Genomic DNA, 19,389 nt, shown 5'->3' on the forward strand with positions numbered 1-19,389 from the left:
ATGAACCTAGGCTGTCTGGATCCAGAGCCAGCAATGTTAGCTCACTGAGGTATATTGCCTCAAATATTACTGCTCTCTAGAAGAACTTTCTCTTCGCTTATCTAAGACCAGAGAGCATTCTAGTGGGGGTAGGGATGACGCAAGAGCTGAATCCAGTGTGATGAAATCCAGGGGCGAGAAAATGTATGACCCTAGAATGAGATCACAGCCCAGGGCGTTACTCTGGGCCATTCTCGTCTCCATCCCTAACATTTTTACCCACAGGCAACCTACGGAAGTGACCTGGGAACGATGACAACAGGAAAGGTCCTACCTAGTAGAGTGGCCGGGGGGGGGGGGGGGGGGGTGTCCCTGTATGCTTTGCCGCCACTGCGATTTGCTGGGTTTCCGTGGATGGTGAACACGTGGGGTAGGAGGTGGTGATTGTATACCTGGCTGTGCCTTCCTCAGATGTCTGTCTGTCTGCCTGTCTCTGGGGAGAGGCAACGTGACCAGGTTGCCCGGATGCCCATCCCACTTCTGACACCCACTGACTGTGTCACCCTAGGCCAACGACTCACTCCTGTGTGTCTCACTTTCCTCACATATAGAACAATGGATATGATGACAATAACAGTACTGACCTGATAGGGTTGTTCTGAAGATTGAATGAACATCTAGGAAAGGGCTTGACGTGGTTCTGAGCATTGAGATAAGATCAAATACATACTGCTTATTTGCATTAATAAGATTAAGTGTGTAAAGATGGGGTTCTGTATGTTTATGCGAGGGCACAGAGAAAGTCCAGCAAAAAGGATTGGAGGGGCTGGGGGAACCAGCTGTCTCTGTGATTTGTGGGAGGAGGGTATGCATATGTATGTGTGTACAAGTGTGTGTGTGTATGTGTGTGTGTGCGTGTGTTGTGTGCACAGCAGCTGTGTGTGCATTCTGTTAATGTGCAAGAATGTTTACCGCCAAAACCCCAGTTACCACACAAACAAGCTTCAGTCCCTGGGACAAATCACTAAGGTTCTGTGTCCCCATCTGTCCATGGGCGGGGTTGCTGCCTCAAAGGCAGCTCTGAGGACCAAGTGAGTCATGGATGTAATGCTCTGGACCATTGCAAGTGCCGGGTACATGGGAGAGGTCTGTGTGAAGCGTTCTGAGAGCGTGGGGTATAATCACTGACACCCCTGAGTTCGTCAGTACTAAAGCTGTTTGTTTCAGCTCCTCTGGGCTGCACAGTTCCCCCTGGTATGTCGTGGATCCCAGCCCACCTTGGGCAGAAAAGCCCTTAGTTCTGTTGCTCCAGTGGCCCAGAGAAGGACAGGGACTGGCCCCAGGACACACAGCATACGGGAGGCAGGGAAGGGGCTAGATCAGAGGCAGTCCCTCTCGTCTGTCTGGCGTGATGACAAAGCCCTGTAGAGGTTGGGGTCAGCAGCCCCCAACCCCCACTGCCTCTGTCTGCCTCACCTCTGCCAGCATCCAGCAGCCAGCGCCTGGGCTGGGGAAGCTGCTCCAGCGGGAAGGTGTGTGCTTTGGCAGCAGGCACTGTCTGGGCTGTGGAGGCTGAGGCTGGGCGGCTGCCTGGGGTGGGAATTCCATGCGTCTGGGGAGGACCCAGCTCCAGCAGCCCAGTCCCAGCCCCCAGCCCTGTATGGCCACGTGGGCCAGGGCTCAGCTTGGTACCCCGAGACTGGGTTCTGCCTAGGGATTCTCAGAAGTCGCTGGAAGAGGAGGTGGAAGGATTACAAAAGCTTCAACTTTGGTTTTTTAATATAACATCTTTCTTGTAAGTTTGTTCCTTCCCATTGCAAAAGCATCACTTGCTATTTGTGGCGAGTACAAGTAATGAGAGAAGAGAGAATAAAACTCCTTCTTAACCCAGAAGTCCAGCAACTCAGAGACCGAAGGGCCTCAGACCACACACACACACACACCCCCCTGCATGTTCACACATGTAGCTGTGCACACATACATATGACACAGGAACCATATGGATGTACATGTGTGTTTGTACACATTACATACAACCGCACAGCTACGCAAGTATGCACACTGGTACAGACATCTGCATGGTCATGTATGTATCTGCACACATCTATGGGACACACAATTCCTCATGCGTATGTCCACACGTGCGCACACACCTATCGCATAAATACAGACAAGTACACGTGTGCACTCAAGCATACACTCAGTGCTTCACAAATGCGAAGTCCTCTAAGCCTGGCATCACTGCTATAAGGTAGGGTCCATGATTTCTCCTATTTTACAGGCAAGGCACACATGATTGAGTAACCTGCCCCAGGATACCCAGTTAGTGAGTGAAGAAAAGAAAAATTTTAAAAAAAGAACAACCAAATAACCCCCCAAAACCAAAAAATCCTGGAGTTTTCATCATGGCTCAGCAGTAATGAATCTGACTAGTATCCATGAGGCCGCAGGTTCGATCCCTGGCCTTGCTCAGTGGGTTAAGGATTGATGTTGCCGTGAGCTGTGGTGTAGGTCACAGATGCAGCTCGGATCCCACGTTGCTGTGGCTCTGGGATAGGCCAGCGGCTACAGCTCCGATTAGACCCCTAGCCTGGGAACCTCCATATGCCACAGGTGTGGCCCTAAAAAGCAAAAAAACCCCAAAAAACAAAACCCCCCCAAAACAACAAACAAACAAAACAAAATAATGGAAATTTGAACCCAGCACCATGGCCTTAATTAATTAGGCTACCTGGTGCTATGTTTGAGTCACAGTGAATTTTCTCATAGGCTTTTTGCTCTATGCATTTATATTTAGTTTGGTTAGAGAAATGGCCTCTTTTTTACATACTAGCAAGGCCCTGGGCTTTGAGTTGGGTTTGAATCCTGGGTCTATTGCAGACACGCTGGCTTGACTTTGGGCTGCTCCTTCTCTTCTTTGGGGATCATTTTCTTCATCTATAAAATGGGGAGCGATGGTATCTGCTTCTGAGGGCTGGCTGAGCTTGCACGTGTCAAGCACTCACTCAGCTGGGCTCGTTCGATGGGGCCATTTGAACACCACCAACTCTGGGGCCAAAGGGCTTCGGGGGGAAAACAGAAAATACTGGGTGCAAGGTGGCCATGATATTGGGGTCCAGGAAGCAGAGAGAAGCCTCCGGATCTGGGGTCTCCGCAGGGGAGATGGTATTTGGTCCTGGAATCCCTGCCATGACCACATCCCTGTCCTGCCCAGCAGCTCAGCCCCAGCCCTGCACACACTCCAGGTGGAACAGCAGCGGCGGGAGAGGGAGGGAGAGAAGAGCCCACAAACCAGCAGGCGGAGCCTCCTGGCCAAGTCTGGCCTGGCTGGAAGGGGAGGGGGCTGTGGGGCTGGGACGTCAGATGCCATCAGCTGCTGGGGGACCGTTAAAGTCGCAGTGCTGCCAGGCGGGGCCAGGGTGCCTGCAGAGGTCCCCTGCCTCCTCAGCCGCCTCCTGCCACCCGCCTGGGCTGCCCATCCTGGGTACGCGCCTCCGGGATGCCTCTCTCTGGCTCGCTTATTTCTCTCTGCATCTTCTCTGCTTTTTCCTCTTTCTCTACCTTTCTTTCTGTTGCTCCCACATTCCTTCTCTTTTTTGCCCTGTCATCGCCTCTCATTCTCTCTTGTATCTTCCTACCTTTTTATTTCTTTCATGCCTTTTCTCGGCATCTCTTTTTTTCAAACATCTTTGCAGCTTCCTCGTTTGCTTTTTCTCTGATGCTCATTTTTTCTTTCTTTCTGCCTCTTTCACTTGCTTTCTGGTTCCTTCTGTGTCTTGCTCTCAAGCCCCAAATTGTAGCAACTCAGGAACAAGAGGGCCCCTGCACTCTGCCTTGGGGAAGGTGGGCGCTCCCCTCTGAGGGCACCGATGGAGTCCACTTCAAACAGGACTGGTGAAGAGGGTACCCAGGCTGGGGAGGACTGGGGTTCTGCCTCCTGGGCTGGGGGGATGGAGCCCTGGCTTTGAAGAGGCAGCATCATCTCACCGCAGGGCCTGGTCCAAATGTAGCCTCTGTCTGGGCATTTCTTCCCATTGCCCTAGCCACTCAGTCCACTGGAGTGGGAAGGACGAGGTGTTGTGCTGCTGGGCCAGAGCTGAGTCTGGAGGTCTTTGCCAAGTTCCCAATAGTTAGCATCCTCTGGAGTGGGAATGCTGGAGAGCACTCAAGGTTTGGTGCCCTCCTGCCCGCCCCCTCCAGGCAGCCGGCGCTGACTGCACAAGGCAGACGTGTGACCCCTCCAGCCAGCTATGCCCCTGCTGCCTGGCACCGTGGGCCTGGCAGGTCTGCTCTTCTGGGCAGGCCAGACAATGAATGCCTTGATGCCCAATGCCACCCTGGCAGTGGCCCAGACCGAGGGCTCAGCTGTGTGGTCTCTGAGTGGCCTGGGGGTGCCCCGGTACCGGCGGAAGCGCCACATCTCTGCCCGGGACATGAATGCCTTATTGGATTATCACAACCACATCCGGGCCAGCGTGCACCCACCCGCCGCCAACATGGAATATATGGTGAGTCCCCGTGCCTTCCCCGGGGCCCCTTCTGGGGCAAACACCAACTCAGCGCGTCCCAGATGGGCTGGACCATTCATGAGCCTGCCCTCACTAGCATCCGGGGCCGGGGAAAAGGGCAGGAATTTGTCCATTTTACAGATGAGAAAACTAAGGCCATTATATTGGTCCTTTCTGGAGGCAGGACCAGAGGGCTGCAATTTATGGAGCATCTACTGTGTGCCAGGCTCTACCCCTAAGCCTCAGGGTCCTCCTTTTTCTTCAAAGTGGGAATTACCTCCATGCTCCAAATAAATCAAGCTGTAGAGAATTCATTTGCTGAAGGTCATCCAGTTGGGCTTCCAACCTGCGTCTGCCAGCTGCTAAGCTTGTCGTCTTAACCAACACAATACCTTTTCCAAGAATTCTGGCTTCCCTCGGGGGACCTGCAGGGGAGTGCGTAGCTGGAGCTTGCTATGTTGTCTCTTGGCCTCAGGGGCTTGCTGGACACACCCCCGCTTGTCCTCAGCAAGCCTGTGGAGGTAGAATTTGCAGCGGTGGGGACTGGGACCTGGGTGGAAGCGAGGCGGGGGGTCTCAGGCTGAGGCGAAATAGCAACCAACCAGCCAAGGAAGCTGGGTTGTCTTCCTTCAAAGAGGCAGAACCGGGGGCTTTCACTCCACCCCCCCCCCCACACCAGCCTCCCAGAGTGGAGGAGGGAACCTCTCTCCTTATCACGGCCCCTCCCCGCCGGACCATTGTCCCAAACTAGTCTGTAGAGATGGGCTTCAAGCCCACCTGCTGACTTCTTTAGGGAAGAAGATTGGCAGCCCGCCCCCCGACTGAGACAAATACGTGCTCATCAGCTTGCAAATTCTTATACTTTCGTAATATGTCCATTCACTTATGGGCCAGCCCCGGCTGGGAGCCAGGCACCACGTTAAGCCCTGTGGACAGTGTGAAGAACAGGATGGACGAGGACTCCTCCCAGAGCTTCCATTTCAGAGGAGAGGATAGAAAACAAAGATCAGCCACAAAATTTATGTATCATACGACGCCAGGTAGCAATAAGGTACTGGGAGGGGTGGGCAGGCAGCTAGAGATGGGGGTGCCGTCTATTTGTTCATTAACTGACTCATCTATTGATTAACACAGCGACTGGCACGTAGAAGGCCCTTCGGTTTTCAAACAATGACACATTTATTGAGCGCCAGCCGTGAGTGCAAGGCCCTCCCCACAACAGGTGTTTAATTATTGCATGCATTATGGAACCGAGAGAGCCGGGCGGCTCCCCAGGGACCCTGGGGAGGGTCCGTGAGTGTGGGTTTGATGTTTGCATCCCGTTCCCTCAGTTCGCCCCTTCGTGGCATGAAGGAAACATTTCTCAGTTTTTCCTAAAAAGGGACGAGTTCCGCAACCCTGGGGAGATGTCTGGACCCCTCTTTGGGGGCCCCCATTTCTTCGCTCGTGGCTTTGCCCCACAGGACAGGTATCTGGCTAAACATCCCTTGCTCCAGGAGCCCCTTCTCTCCTACAGCTCCAGGAAAGTCCAGGTCCACCCACATTCTCACACCCGCAATTGTAATGATTGTTTAACATCTCATTTCCTTGCTAGACTCTGAGTCCTTGTTCAATATTTGCTGAATGAACAGATGAAATGAATGAACCAATAACATCTCGGAATCCTGGGAAGTCAGAGTGGAAGGGAACTAGTATTTTTTCAAGGAAAACTTGGGGCATTCATACATTGGAAAATTAAGAAGCTGTTAAGAAAGATAAGGAGGGTATGTTCTATGTACTGATATGGACCCATCACTGAGATAACCTCTTATCTCCACTTACCTGGTTAAGTGAAAAGAGCAAGGAGCCAAACAGAATGTCTGGCGTCCTGCCATTTGTCCAAAAAATTTATATCTATATATATAATTATTCTATATACTATATAGAATATTATATATTTATATATGATATATAAACATGTATGTATATGTAATATATATAAACATATATGTATACATAATATGCTTGCAGGTGTAGAGTATTTCTGAACAGGATCAAGAAACTCACAGTGATGCCTGCCTCCAGGTCAAGGCGGCTGGAGGGATAAGTATAGAATAAACATTTCCTCCTTCAATATCGTACATATTAAATTTGTGCGTGTTTTCACTATTCAAAAAAAAAAAAAAAAAAAAACCCTTGAATTAAACATTTTCAGGGTTGGCGTTCCCGCTGCGGCGCAGTGGGATTCGTGGCATCTCTGCAGTGCCAGGACGCAAGTTTGATTCCCACCCAGTACACTGGGTTAAAGGATCCTGCATTGCTGCAGGTGCAGTGTGGTTCCCAAGGCGGCTTGGCTCAGATCCCTGGCCCAGGAACTCCATATGCCACAGGGCAGCCAAAAAAGAAAGAAAGAAAAAAATACAATAAGGAAAACCCCCCCAAAAATCCATTTCCTCCCCATCACCCTGGGCTCAGTCACCTCTAGGGACTGCTGGAAACTCCTGGGCCAGTATCCTGGGGCCTCACTCAGAGCGAAGAGCCCCAGGTTTGAAGTCCAGTGAGGGGAAAAAAGCATCCATCTAGGAGTCAGAGACTTAGGTGTGGATCCCGGCTCTGCATGGACTTGCTGTTGACTTTGAAGTCCCGGGCCTTCTCTGAGTTCTCACTTATCAAGTGCATTTCTCGAGGGGTTCCGAGGAGACGGGGCAGTCCTGGTACTGTGATATGCGCATCTCTAGACACTGTTGAGATGATGGTTTTCCCCCAGGGGAGCTTCATGACCTGTCTTCTTCCCAGGTCTGGGATGAGCGGCTGGCCAGGTCTGCTGAGGCCTGGGCCTCCCAGTGCATTTGGGCCCATGGACCCTCACAGCTGATGAGATACGTGGGCCAGAACCTCTCCATCCATTCCGGCCGGTGAGTGGGCCTTTGCCCTTCCTGCACGCGGTCTTGCAACAGGTCACCAAGCACCTTGGCGGGAGATTTTTCTTCCACCTTCTGTGCCTCCCCAGGTACCGCTCCATAGTGGATCTCGTGAAGTCTTGGTCCGAGGAGAAGCGGCATTACTTGTTTCCAGCCCCGAAGGACTGTACCCCGCGCTGCCCCTGGCGCTGCAGTGGGCCTGTCTGCTCTCACTATACCCAGGTAACCCCAGGGATGAAGGGCTGATGGGAAAACAAATCCTCTACCTCAGAAAGAAAAGAGTGTGGTGGAAAGGAAATTAGAAATGAAACAGAGGCCCCCATGGACTTCCTTTTATATAATGAGCCTGTTTCCGGAAAGTTGTGTGTTCGCCAAATTGAGCTGAACTGGATCTTGGTTTATGTGTCTTAGTTGGCAAACGATGTTGTTTGACCCCAAAATGGAGATGTATGATCTGACAAGTTCAAGAGTGCTTTTGATTTCAATAGGTCCAAATATTTTCTATATTTTCTATTGTTTTCTGTTTTCTAAGGCTTTGAAAATTGTTTTTCTTGTTAAAGTATAGTTGCTTTACAATGTGTCAATTTCTAAAGCTATCCTTAAAAGAGAAATGCCAGAATAAGATCACAAAAAATTGTAGTATATATATCTTGAGTGCTAATATTGAATATGTAACCACTTACTACACATAAAAATACAACACAGTATCATGTTGTGAGAAATAGGACAGAAACTTTCAATTGCAGGGCAAATGTCTTCTTTCAGGCCTGCCAATCATTCTATGACTCATTTGCAGTAAATTAAAAAATTGAAATTCGAGACTGTCTAGGAAGTATAGGCCTAAATCAGATGTCCTTCCTGACAACCATGAGATGCTATTACCTCCATTTTCCCAAAGAAGAAACTGAAGCACAGAGTAGTTAAGTGAGTTGGTCAAAGTCACACAGCTCGTGATATTGAGATTCGGATCTGAGGCTGTTTAAGTTCAAAGTTTGCGTTTTAACTTCCAACGAAATAATGATTTTCAATAATGATTTTATTGGTCATTAGGGAGGAAAAAAAAAAGAAATCTAATAGAATGGTATAGAAAATATTAGCATATGTCATGCAGGATAAGATTAAATATTGGTTCAGAAAACATTTGTTCCAATTGTGTATAGGGGTGTGTGTGTGTGTGTGTGTGTTGGCACAATGGGTAACAATAAAAAAATTTATTCCTTACTGTTGATTATAGTTAAAAAAAAAAAGGTTTGAGAAACATCATAGTACAATATGCCTTCCCTTCACCTTGAGACAGAGCCTCCCCCAGGATAAACCTCATCTAATGCATCCACCCTGCATGAGGCAAGCCCAGGAGCCTTCCAGCCCCAAGTCCTCACAGACTCCCTTGTCTTTGTCCCTCCTCAGATGGTGTGGGCATCTTCCAATCGGCTGGGCTGTGCCATCCACACCTGTGGCAGCATCAACGTTTGGGGCAGCACCTGGCGCCAGGCTGTGTACCTGGTCTGCAACTACGCCATTAAGTGAGTGCAGCTCTGTGGCAGAGGGGGGCTCTGGGGCGGGAGGGTGGACCCTGAGGTGCAGTGGGCAAAATTCTCAGAAAATGAAAACACGCAGGACCCCCTGCCCTCCTCCATTCTAAGGAAACTTAATACCATGCAGTTTGGTAGTTTTAGAGATATAATTAAGAATTCTTTATCTTTACTTAATAGAAGTTTCAGAATCAATTAGGAGATGGACAGAGGACCAGGGTGGGTGGATAGGCAGCCTCACAGATGAAACCAATAGTAAAGAATGTAGCTGAGATCTGCCAGCAACGTGGGCTTGCAGATCTCTCACTGTTGAATTAGAGCTTCACATGCATCAACTGGCAACACTGGACAACCACAGGCCTCTTCTTCTAAGTGCAGTGCCAGCCCCTCTGAGCGTCCCACAAGAAACAGAGCAACCAAGCACGCAAGATCCAGAGTTCCCATTGTGGCTCAGCGGTCATGAACCCAACTAGTATCCATGAGGATTTGGGTTCGATCCTGGGCCTCGCCCAGTGGGTTAAGGATCCGGCATTGCCGTGAGCTGTGATGTAAGTTGCAGATGCAACTTGGATCCTGAATTGCTGTGGCTGTGGTGTAGACCGGCAGCTGCAGCTCCAATTCAACCCCCAGCCTGAGAACCTCCATTTGCCACAGGTGTGGCTCTAAAAAAAAAGAAGAATGCATGCTCCCTGCAGACAGGCAGATCTCATAGGAAAGAGGAAGGATGCAAGAGGCAGCTTCTGCCAGACTCTCCAGCCAGCTTGGTGGGAGAAAGATCAAGAGCAGTCTTCCCACTCAAGTCCCTTGGAAACACAGAGAAAGGGGAATGAAAGGTCCCACCTACCTTTATAGTATGCAAACTTGCAAATATTACAGATCCTCATACAAAAACAAGAACAAATTCTATGTATATATGACATTTAGAGTTTCAAAATTATACGATTACTGCCTTATAGTCTCTCATAGCCCTTGATCAGTTTCAACATAATTTCCCCTTATTTTCTCACTGAAGAGATGAAAGAAAGAAGAAAGGAAAAAGGGAAGGACACTGGGAAAATATTTTCCCTTTTTACAGATTAAGAAATGGAGGCTCGGAGAGGTGATTTACCAAAAGTCACAAAGCAGAGCTGTTTTAAAACACAAGTCTTTTGGTTTCATGTTCTGCCAACTGTACCATCCTGATGTTCTGGAAGTCACTGGTAGCTGGAACCCCAATTCTCGAGTCAGGATATTTGTTTGTGAGATGGAGACATCTATGGACAAAGTGTCATAGTGCAGCCCAGCTTTATTAGACCTAGAAAAATGCCACAAAGCAAATTCCTTGAGAAACAGCTCAGGGAACCATTCCAACTTGTTTGCTAACCTATTGGATTTTTGAAGCATTGACCCTTAACCACATCGTTATTAGGATTTTTAGGCTCTAGAATCCAGACTGGGTTTGAATTTGTGATTTTACTTAACTTCTCCATGCCTGTTTCTTCATCTGCGAAATGGGAATAAAATGGTATCTACTTAGAGAATTGTTGAGAGAATTTAGTGAGTTGACCCACGTAACAGCTCCGGGCTCAAAAGAAGTTTGGAATGCATGTTGGTTCTTATTACTAGGCCTGGGTTTGATTCCCAGCTCTACCACACACAGACCACAGACTCTGGCTAAGTCGTTTCATGCTCATGGGTCTCAATCTCTCTTTTTTTTTTATCTTTTTTTCAGGGCTGCACCCACGGCACATGGAGGTTTCCAGACTGGGGGTTCAATCACCGGAGCTGTAGCCGCTGCTACACCATAGCCACAGCAACACCAGATCCTTAACCCACTGAGCGAGGCCAGGGATCGAATCTGCCACCTCTTGGATGCTAGTCAGATTTGTTTCCACTGAGCCACGAAGGGAACGCTTTTTTTTTTTTTTTCTTTCCCTCTTTCAAAACAGGGCTAATGTTACCTGCTTCACAGGGGATCATGGTCCATAGTTGCCCAGACTACATTCTAAATAAATCATGGCCAGGATTATAACTCGGTTATAAAGTCTTTGAAGACAGGAAATAGATCTGATTCATTCTGATATCCTTTTACTACAGTGATTTCAAAACTTTTTTTTTTTTAAGCTGAACTTTTTTCCAAGTGGTTAAACAAGGAATGACTTTTATTCCATCACCCCCTGGTGTCACCACCACTGACATTCCCTGCCCCCAAACTTCAGGGAGCACCTTTTTATAACTGTGGACTCCTAGCATCCAACACAAATCCTGATGCCTGAGAGATGTTCTTGAAGTGTTTGTTGAATGAATGAATGAATCCATATGAAACCAGATTTACATACTTTTCTAAGCACTTCGGTTGACTTTACTTACAGTTATTCAACAATCACTTTTGGAGGAAAAAAGACTCTACCTCTGCCCGCAAAGAGTGTTTGATGTGTGAGAAAATGAGGCAGGGGACTTGCAAAGATAACTAACACAATTGCCAGTGGTGAGATTATTAGGCAGCCTTGAGCAAGGGTTGGGGGAGTGATTTGAGGTCTTGAGAAGACAAAGGGGGAGAAAGAGAAACCTGCGGGCTGGGATGGTGAAGAGGGCTGTGAGAAGCTGGATCCATGCGCTGCTACAGCAGCCTGGAGGGCCTGATGAAAGCTGTAGATGGGATTCATAAGCTAGGGGCCAACAAACAATAGCCCACCCAAATCTGGCCTGCTGCCTACTTTTGTAAATAAAGTTTTATTGAAACACAGCCACACCATTTGTTTACATATTGTCTAGGACTGCTTTCATGCAATAAAGACATCTGGCCCACACAGACTAAAATATTTATTATCTGGCCCTTTACCTAAAAAGTTTGCCAACCCCTGCACAGGCAATGAGAAGCCACTAAAAATTCTTGAGCAGGAGAATGATATGATGAAGGTTTATTCTTTATTTAAAAAAGTACACAGCTTTAATGTAATTCACATACTATACAACTTATTTGTTTTTTGGCTGTGCCAGCATCATGGAGAAGTTCCCAGGCCAGGAATCCAACAGCAGTGAAAACATAAGGTCCTTAACCCACTGAGCCACCAGGGAACTCCCCAACTTACCCACTTGAAGTGTCCAATTCAATGGGTTTTCGTATAATACACTATTCATTTTCTTCAATCATGGTAAAATATATATAACATAAAATTTTCATTTTAACTATTTTAAAGTATGTAACTCAGCATTAAGTACACTCACAATGTTTGTACAATTATCACCACTATTTCCAAAATGTTTTCATCACCCCAGAGAGCCACTCAGTAACCTTTGAGCATGGCTCCCTATCCCCCTTCCCCAAAGGCTGTGGTTCCTTGAGAGGATTAACTCAGGAGCAGGTAGGATGAATTTGGGAAAAGGCTGTTGAAGAAATAAATGTACAGCAGGGGCCACAAGGAGGTCTCATGGCTCCATCCCCCATAATTAAATGACATTCAGTATTCTTAATTATTCTAGCTTTCATTTGCATACCACTCTTGCAAATGTTTTCCCATAATTTTCATGGACACCATTTCATTCATTTATTTTATTCAGAGAACAAAATCAAGGCGCAAAAATGAGGTAGTTGATCGGGCAGCAGCTGGCAGGTGGCAGAATCGAGGACCAGAACTCAGATCTGGGAGTTCCCATTGTGGCTCAGCAGTTAATGAACCCAACTAGTATCCATGAGGACATGGGTTCAATCACTGGCCTTGCTCAGTGGGTTAAGGATCGGGCTTTTCTGTGAGCTGTGGTGTTAAGTTGCAGACTCAGCTGGATCCCGCGTTGCTGTGGCTGTGGTGTAGGCTGGCAGCTACAGCTCCAAGATGCAGCCCCTAGCCTGGGAACTTCCATATGCTTCGGGTGCTGCCCTAAAAAGGCAAAAAAAACCCAAAAAACAAAAAAACACCTCAGATCTGCCTATTTGGGAAGGGGAGTGTATGGTGGGGGTGTATGGCAGTGATGGGGAGGGGAGGGGTGGGGGTGGGGTGGAAGGAATGAGAGAATCCGCCTTTCCTGAGGGTCGCTTCTCTGCCAAGTCAGGCAGGTGCTCAGGGCACGAGCACAGGGCTCCATCGTTACATCTTAACGCTGCATCCCCGTGTGGAAGGCAAGTCTTCCCTTGGTTTTACAAAGAAACTGAGGCTTGCAGGTGTGACTTGGTCACAAGGCCAGTCAGGGGCAGGGCTGAGATTTGGAAACCTGTGTGAAGGTGGCTTATGTCATGGTCCCCCAAACCCGCCTTCCTGGGACGTTCTCTCTTCCAGGGGCAACTGGATCGGCGAGGCGCCGTACAAGACGGGGAGGCCGTGCTCCGCCTGCCCTCCCAGCTACCAGGGCAGCTGCAACAGCAACATGTGCTTCTCGGGGCTCAAATCCAACAAGCTCCTGTGGTTCTGAATCTTCTCTGGGCTCTGGCTGGCCCTCCTGCTGGGCCTGACCCTCCAAAAGTCCCTTCCCAAAGAGCGGGTCAAGGAATTTTTTTTTCAAAGGACCTGAGCTGGGCTCGCTCTACCAATCCGAATTTTCCCACCTGATCCCATTTCCTAAATGTCCAGCATGTGCCAGAACAAAATGACCTCCCCGCCTTCTTACCTGTTACATTTTTTTTTTCCTCCAGCTTTTGGGAAAAAAACCTGCATCTTTTTTTGTTTTGTTTTGTTTTTTAGGGTTGTTTTGTTTTTTAGGGTTGTGCCTGCAGCATAAGGAGGTTCCCAGGTGTGGGATCAAGTCAGAGCTGCAGCTGCCAGCTTACACCACGGTCACAGCAACGTGGGACCTGAGCTGCGTCTGTGACCTACACCATAGCTGACGGCAATGCCAAATCCTTAACCCACTGAGCGAGGCCGGGGATCAAACCCCCATCTTCATGGATACTAGTCAAATTTGTAACCCGCTGAGCCACAACAGGAACTGCAGCGGTCAGCATCTTTCATTGACTCGGTTCTCAGAGAGTCAGGGCTGGAAGGAGCAGTGGCAGCAGTTCTGTGACTCTCAGGCCTCAAACCCAAAAGTCTTTGTCCATCCAATAAAAAGTATTTATTAAATCATCTTCATCCTATCACCTCCCTTGATTCATCCAATAATAGCCACCCAGCTCCTGGGTAGCCTTTGAGGACCTATGGTCTCCCTCTCTCTCTGAGTTGGGACCATTTGGGGTTCAAGTTTTTGAAAAATAACTGAAATCAGCTTGGGGACACTCCACCCTCCCTGCATGTTACTGGAGCCACTGCAGAGACCAGGCACCCCTTTTATAGATGGGCATACTGAGGCTTCGTGAAGGGGTGGCCTTGCTGAGAGCTACACAGCTTGTGTGCAAAGGCACCCAGGGGGAGGCTCAGGCTCTGACAACCCCTTCCGGCTGTGCAGACACCTCTCGGAATGCTTAGAACTGAGAGACAAAAGCCAAAGCTGGGCTGAGGGGACTCTTTGCAGGGCTTTTTTACTTCTCACTCTCTGGTCTTGCCTCTGTCATCTCCTTGTAGGCTCCATCCCTGTCTCTCTCTCTCTCTCTCTCCCTCTTTATATCCCCTGAGGAATTTCATTCTCCTTCCCATAAACCCTTTCCCCTCTCCCCACCCCACCCCTCCCAGTTATCAAAACACACAAAAGTCCTTTTGTCTCCTGAGATAGTAAAATCTCTCCCTCAGACCTTGCCCTCCAGCTGGGGCTCACTCCCTGCCCGGCTGGAGAGAGCTCCGCTCCAAAGGACGGGATGGAAAAGAGGCCGCTTTCCCCAGAGTCTCCACAAGGTCCTGGACCAAGTGGGTTTGCTTCCTTCTTGATCCTTCCCACCTGGGCTACCCTGCCCCGCCTCCCCGTGCTATCAACAGGGTCCCCCTCCGCCCCCAATAAAGACTTTTGAGATTCTGCACAGTGGCTCCTTCTGATCTCTGTCTCAGCTCTCAGGAGGGACAAAAGAGGAGGGAGGGAAATGGAGCAGGGGAGATGGAGTGAGGGGAAACCAGCTCAGGAGGAAGACCAGGGGAGGGGGGCCCTGCCCTCGGCCCCTCCTTTGCACCAGGCCTAGCATCCCTCCATTCCACAGCTGAGAAAAATGAGCTTTGCATAAGGGCCCAGATCCAAATGCTGGAGGTGCCTGAATAAGAGAAACAAGGCACCGTTCTTTTTCTTTTTTTTTTGCCTTTTCTAGGGCTGCTCCCACGGCATATGGAGGTTCCCAGGCTAGGGGTCCAATCAGAGCTGCAGCCGCCAGCCTACACTACAGCCACAGCAACGCCAGATCTGAGCCGAGTCTGAGACCTACACCACAGCTCACGGCAACGCCGGATCCTTAACCCACTGAGCAAGGCCAGGGATCAAACCCAAAACCTCATGGTTCCTAGTCGGATTCGTTAACCACTGAGCCACGACGGGAACTCCACAAGGACACTGTTCTGAGGTCATTATTAGATGATATGCTTCCTACTTATTTGGGGGGCGGAGGAGGTGGATTTTAAAACATCCTTTCATTTATGACACAGTGGTGATAATAAATGTTAGATTTTTTTTAAAATTATTAATGTCCTTATACTGGGGAAAAAAAGTTTGCCAATCCTATGTCAAATTCCCCAAATGTTCTGGAAATTTTATTTTCTTTTTAGGGTTACACCTGCCAGCATTTGGAAGTTCCCAGGTTAGGGGTCGAATCAGAGCTGCAGCTGCTGGCACAGACACAGAAACACAGGATCTGAGCTATGTCTGTAACCCTCACCACAGCTCACAGCAACACTAGATCCTTAACCCACCGACTGAAGCCAGGGATCGAACCCTCATCTTCATGGACACTAGTTGGATTCATTACCACTGAGCCATGATGGGAACTCCCAATACACTCTGAATCTTATCAAATTATCCTAAGAAGTAGGTATGGCTCTCGTGCCCATTTTATGGACATAAAAACTGAGGCCATAGAAGCTGGGTTTGAATATGCTCTGAATGACCCCAAAGCCCAATGTCTTAACCCATTTACTCTCCTGCCTCTCAGCCAAGAAGGGAGGAACTCAGGGACTGGGCAAAGGTAGAGATGATTAAGCAAAAAGTGCCACGAGGGATTCCACATGACCTCCCGGGTTCTCCATTTCTGAAACTGTCAAAGGAGAAACAAGCCAGGTGGGCAGGCCTGCGTTTGCCCTGCCTTGGCCCCCACAGACCTGGAGCCTGGAACTCAGGCAGTGGCCTGGCTTGCTTAAGCGGCTGTTCCAACTGAAGTCGGGAACTTTTGCTGCAAGAAATCTGAAGCAATTTGCAAACCTCTGTAATATTTCATCCTTTTTGAAGCTCTTCAACCCCCATCTCCTCTGATTGCTCATTCACTCACACATTCACCAACCGAGAGGGTTGGGAGCGCAGAATCTGGAGCCAGACTGCCTCTGAACAAATTCAAATCTGTGGCCGAGTGTGCTTGGTTGGGTAAGTTGAGCTCTAGTCTCACCTATAAATGGGGATTCCAATTGTATCTGCCCCATGAGGTCCTTCAAGGCATTAAATACGTGAATACATGAAAGCACTTGAAACAGTATCTGGCGCTAGTGTAGACAGCTACTTTCAAAGTTCAACATCAAGAGGAGTTCCTGCCGTGGCTCAGTGGTTAACAAACCCGACTAGTATCCATGGAGACACAGGTTTGATGCCCAGCCTTGCTCAGTAGATTAAGGATTTGGAGTAGGTCAAAGTGGTGTAGGTCAAAGACACAGCCTGGACCTCGTGTGGCTCTGGCTGTGGTGTAGGCCAGCAGCTACTGCTCTGATTGGACCCCTAGCCTGGGAACCTCCATATGCCTCGGGTGTGGCCCTAAAAAGACAAAAAGATGGAAAAAAAAAAAAAGTTCAACATTGAGAGGAAGGAGAGAGGTAATGTCTCTGCTGAGATGGGAAAGGAAGCTATAGAGGGAAGATTAGTTCTCTAATAAAGAAGGTATCGTAGCACATTTCAATATTGATAGGACTCAGCTTCTAGAAACTTGTCCCACAGATATACTCCTCACATGTGGGTCAGGACATTTGAAGTTTATGAAGGTGTTCACTGTTTATAGTAGAAAAAGCCTGGAAACAACTGAAGTATCCAGCAATAGGACACTAGTAAAATCACTTATGGGCCATTCATACAATATGTAGCCCCTCAAAAGAATGAGGCAGATACACTGGTATAGAGTCCTAGATACCAAGGGGGGGAAAGTAAGTGGCAGGAGATTGCGTTTAATATGTTCCCATGTATTTCTACGCATTGACATGTGTGTATGTCTTAGTCTGCTTGGGCTGCCATAACAAAATACCATAACTGGGTGGCTTCACCAAGAGAAAAAACTTTCCCCAGTTCTGGAGGCTGGAACCCTGAGCTCAGGGTGTCAGTATAGTTGGGTTCTGGTGAGGGCTCCCTTCCTTGTTTGTGAACCACCTTGTCACTGTGTCTTCATGTGGCACAGAGACAGGGAGCTCTCATGACTCTTCTTAGAAGGACACTAATCCTATTGGATCAGGACCCCACCCTTATGACCTAATTTAATCATTTAATTTTAATCACTGCCATAAAGGCCCTATCTTCAAATACAATCACACTGGGCGTTAGAGCTTCAACATACAAATTTTGGGAGGACGCAGTTTAGTCCATAATAGTGTATAGGTATATAATTTCTGGGAACATTAATTATGAATATTAATATTTAAACAAATTAAGAATCTGTTGAAAAGTTCAATATTGAGAGATATGGAGACTAAGGAAGGAGGAAGGCTTATTTTTCACTATATGCTGTTTTTACAGTTTTCATTTTAAGCACATGAATGTATTACTTGCTTCATTTATAAAACTAAAGAAAAAAAGCAAGCGGAAAGATCACATCACATGGTTAAAGTTAAAAAGATTGACAACAGCCAATAGGAGCTCTCCTACGCTTCGGGCAGGGATGCAAAATGGTAGGACCACTTTGGACAATGGTTTTGGAGGGCTTTTTGTTTTTTATTTTTGCCTTTTTAGGGCCATACCTGTGGCTTATGCAGGTTCCCAGGCTAGGAGTCAAATCAGAGTTTTAGCCACTGGGCTATGCCACAGCCACAGCAATGCCAGATCTGAGCCACACTGGCAACCTACACCACAGCTCACAGCAATGCTGGATCCTTAACCCACTGAGTGAGGCCAGGGATTGAACCTGCATCCTCATGGATACTGGTTTGATTCCTTTCTGCTGAGCCATGATGGGAAGTTCTAGAGTTTCTTATAAACTAAACGTATACATACCATATCAACCAGCAATTCTTTTCCTAGAGATTTATCCAAGAGAAATGAAAACACAGGTCTATACAAAGACTTCTCCATGAATGTACATAACTGCTTAATTCATAACTGTCCCAAACTGGAGACAACCCCAACATCCATTACCAGGTGAAAGGATGCACAAATTGCAATATAGCCAATTCAGTGGAATACTACTCAGCAAGAAAAAAAAGGACATGAGCATAAGTGAATCTCACAAATGTGTGGAGTAAAAAAGCCAAACACAAGAGTAAATGCCATCTGATCCTATTTCTAGGACATTCTAGAAGAAACAAATCTAATCTAGAGTGGCAAGAAGCATATCAGCGGTTGTTGGGAGTGGGAGAGGTCAGGGGAGGCGGTGGGATCAACCGCAGAGGAATAAAGGAAACGTCTGTGGGTGATGGAAGGTTTCTGTACCTAAGTTAAGGTTATAGTTACATGGGTGTATACATTCCTCGAAACTCATAAAACTAGGCACCTAAAAAAGGATACATTTTATTATATGTAGATTATACCTCAATAAAGTTGATTTTTAAAGTTGAAAGAGGGAGAGGTTGAGTATATGGGAGAACGCACACATGGTCACGTGCAGCTGCTGAATAGTGGGAAGAGGCAGGGTGCAGACCCGAGTGGAGGGAAGGAGGTGAGCAGAGTGCAAACATGAGTGAATTTCTGTGGGGAGTTGAGGCTGGTCCAGGTTTAAGGTCCTTCTTCGTCCATGAAGAAGGTCAAGTCCCATCCTTGTTGAGAATGAGATGGAAAAGGTTTGAGGAGAGAAAAGACCTGAAATAGAGGTAGGAAATAGACAAGCAAGGAGAAGAGGAACAGGGCAGAAGCTCCAGGCAGTGTAAAGCCATACGTCGTGAATCTCTGGTGGCCCCAGAGATTCACCTAAATGATTTGGTTTCTCTAATAGTGATCGGCTGCTGGCATGTAGGCATGAAGAAAGCAAGGTACTTAGACGTATCCAGGCTTGGGTTTTTGTCAAGTGGTTAGAAGGAAAGGAACTGAAACAGAAGCGAGGGAGAAACTAAGATGATGGACCATGGGCTTCAAACGGGACAGGAGAAAAAGACGACAGGAAGGTACAACCGGTAGGGAGGAAATAGAAGAAAGGACCAGACACAAGCACAGTGTCCACCAACAGGGGACAAGCCCTTGAGGTGGCTGAGCAAGAACACTGGAAAAAGAGACTGAATAGAGAGGAACAGATCAAGGGGCTATTTCAGAAGT

At 47.9% G+C, this 19,389-nt stretch overlaps 1 protein-coding gene and 1 long non-coding RNA gene across 3 annotated transcripts in view; one reads left to right on the top strand and one right to left on the bottom strand.

Moving 5' to 3' along the window:
• On the top strand, positions 2,616 to 15,087 carry R3HDML (R3H domain containing like). Its single transcript, XM_001925438.4, has 5 exons — positions 2,616 to 4,487; positions 7,263 to 7,381; positions 7,477 to 7,609; positions 8,795 to 8,910; positions 13,173 to 15,087. The coding sequence occupies exons 1-5, from the start codon at positions 4,230 to 4,232 to the stop codon at positions 13,303 to 13,305; spliced, it is 759 nt and encodes a 252-aa protein (XP_001925473.1). The 5' UTR covers positions 2,616 to 4,229; the 3' UTR covers positions 13,306 to 15,087.
• LOC102159476 overlaps positions 4,982 to 19,389 on the bottom strand; it is a 48,631-nt gene continuing 34,223 nt past the window's right edge. The window contains exon 7 of one of the 2 annotated variants that reach the window (XR_002340077.1): positions 4,982 to 5,000. This is a non-coding gene — a long non-coding RNA (uncharacterized LOC102159476). Of the gene's footprint in view, positions 5,001 to 8,405; positions 10,214 to 19,389 lie in introns of those variants that run through there. The other variant, XR_308807.3, reaches the window with a different exon arrangement.

This window comes from Sus scrofa, chromosome 17 (genome assembly GCF_000003025.6).
Source record: "Sus scrofa isolate TJ Tabasco breed Duroc chromosome 17, Sscrofa11.1, whole genome shotgun sequence".
Classification (NCBI taxonomy): domain Eukaryota; kingdom Metazoa; phylum Chordata; class Mammalia; order Artiodactyla; family Suidae; genus Sus; species Sus scrofa.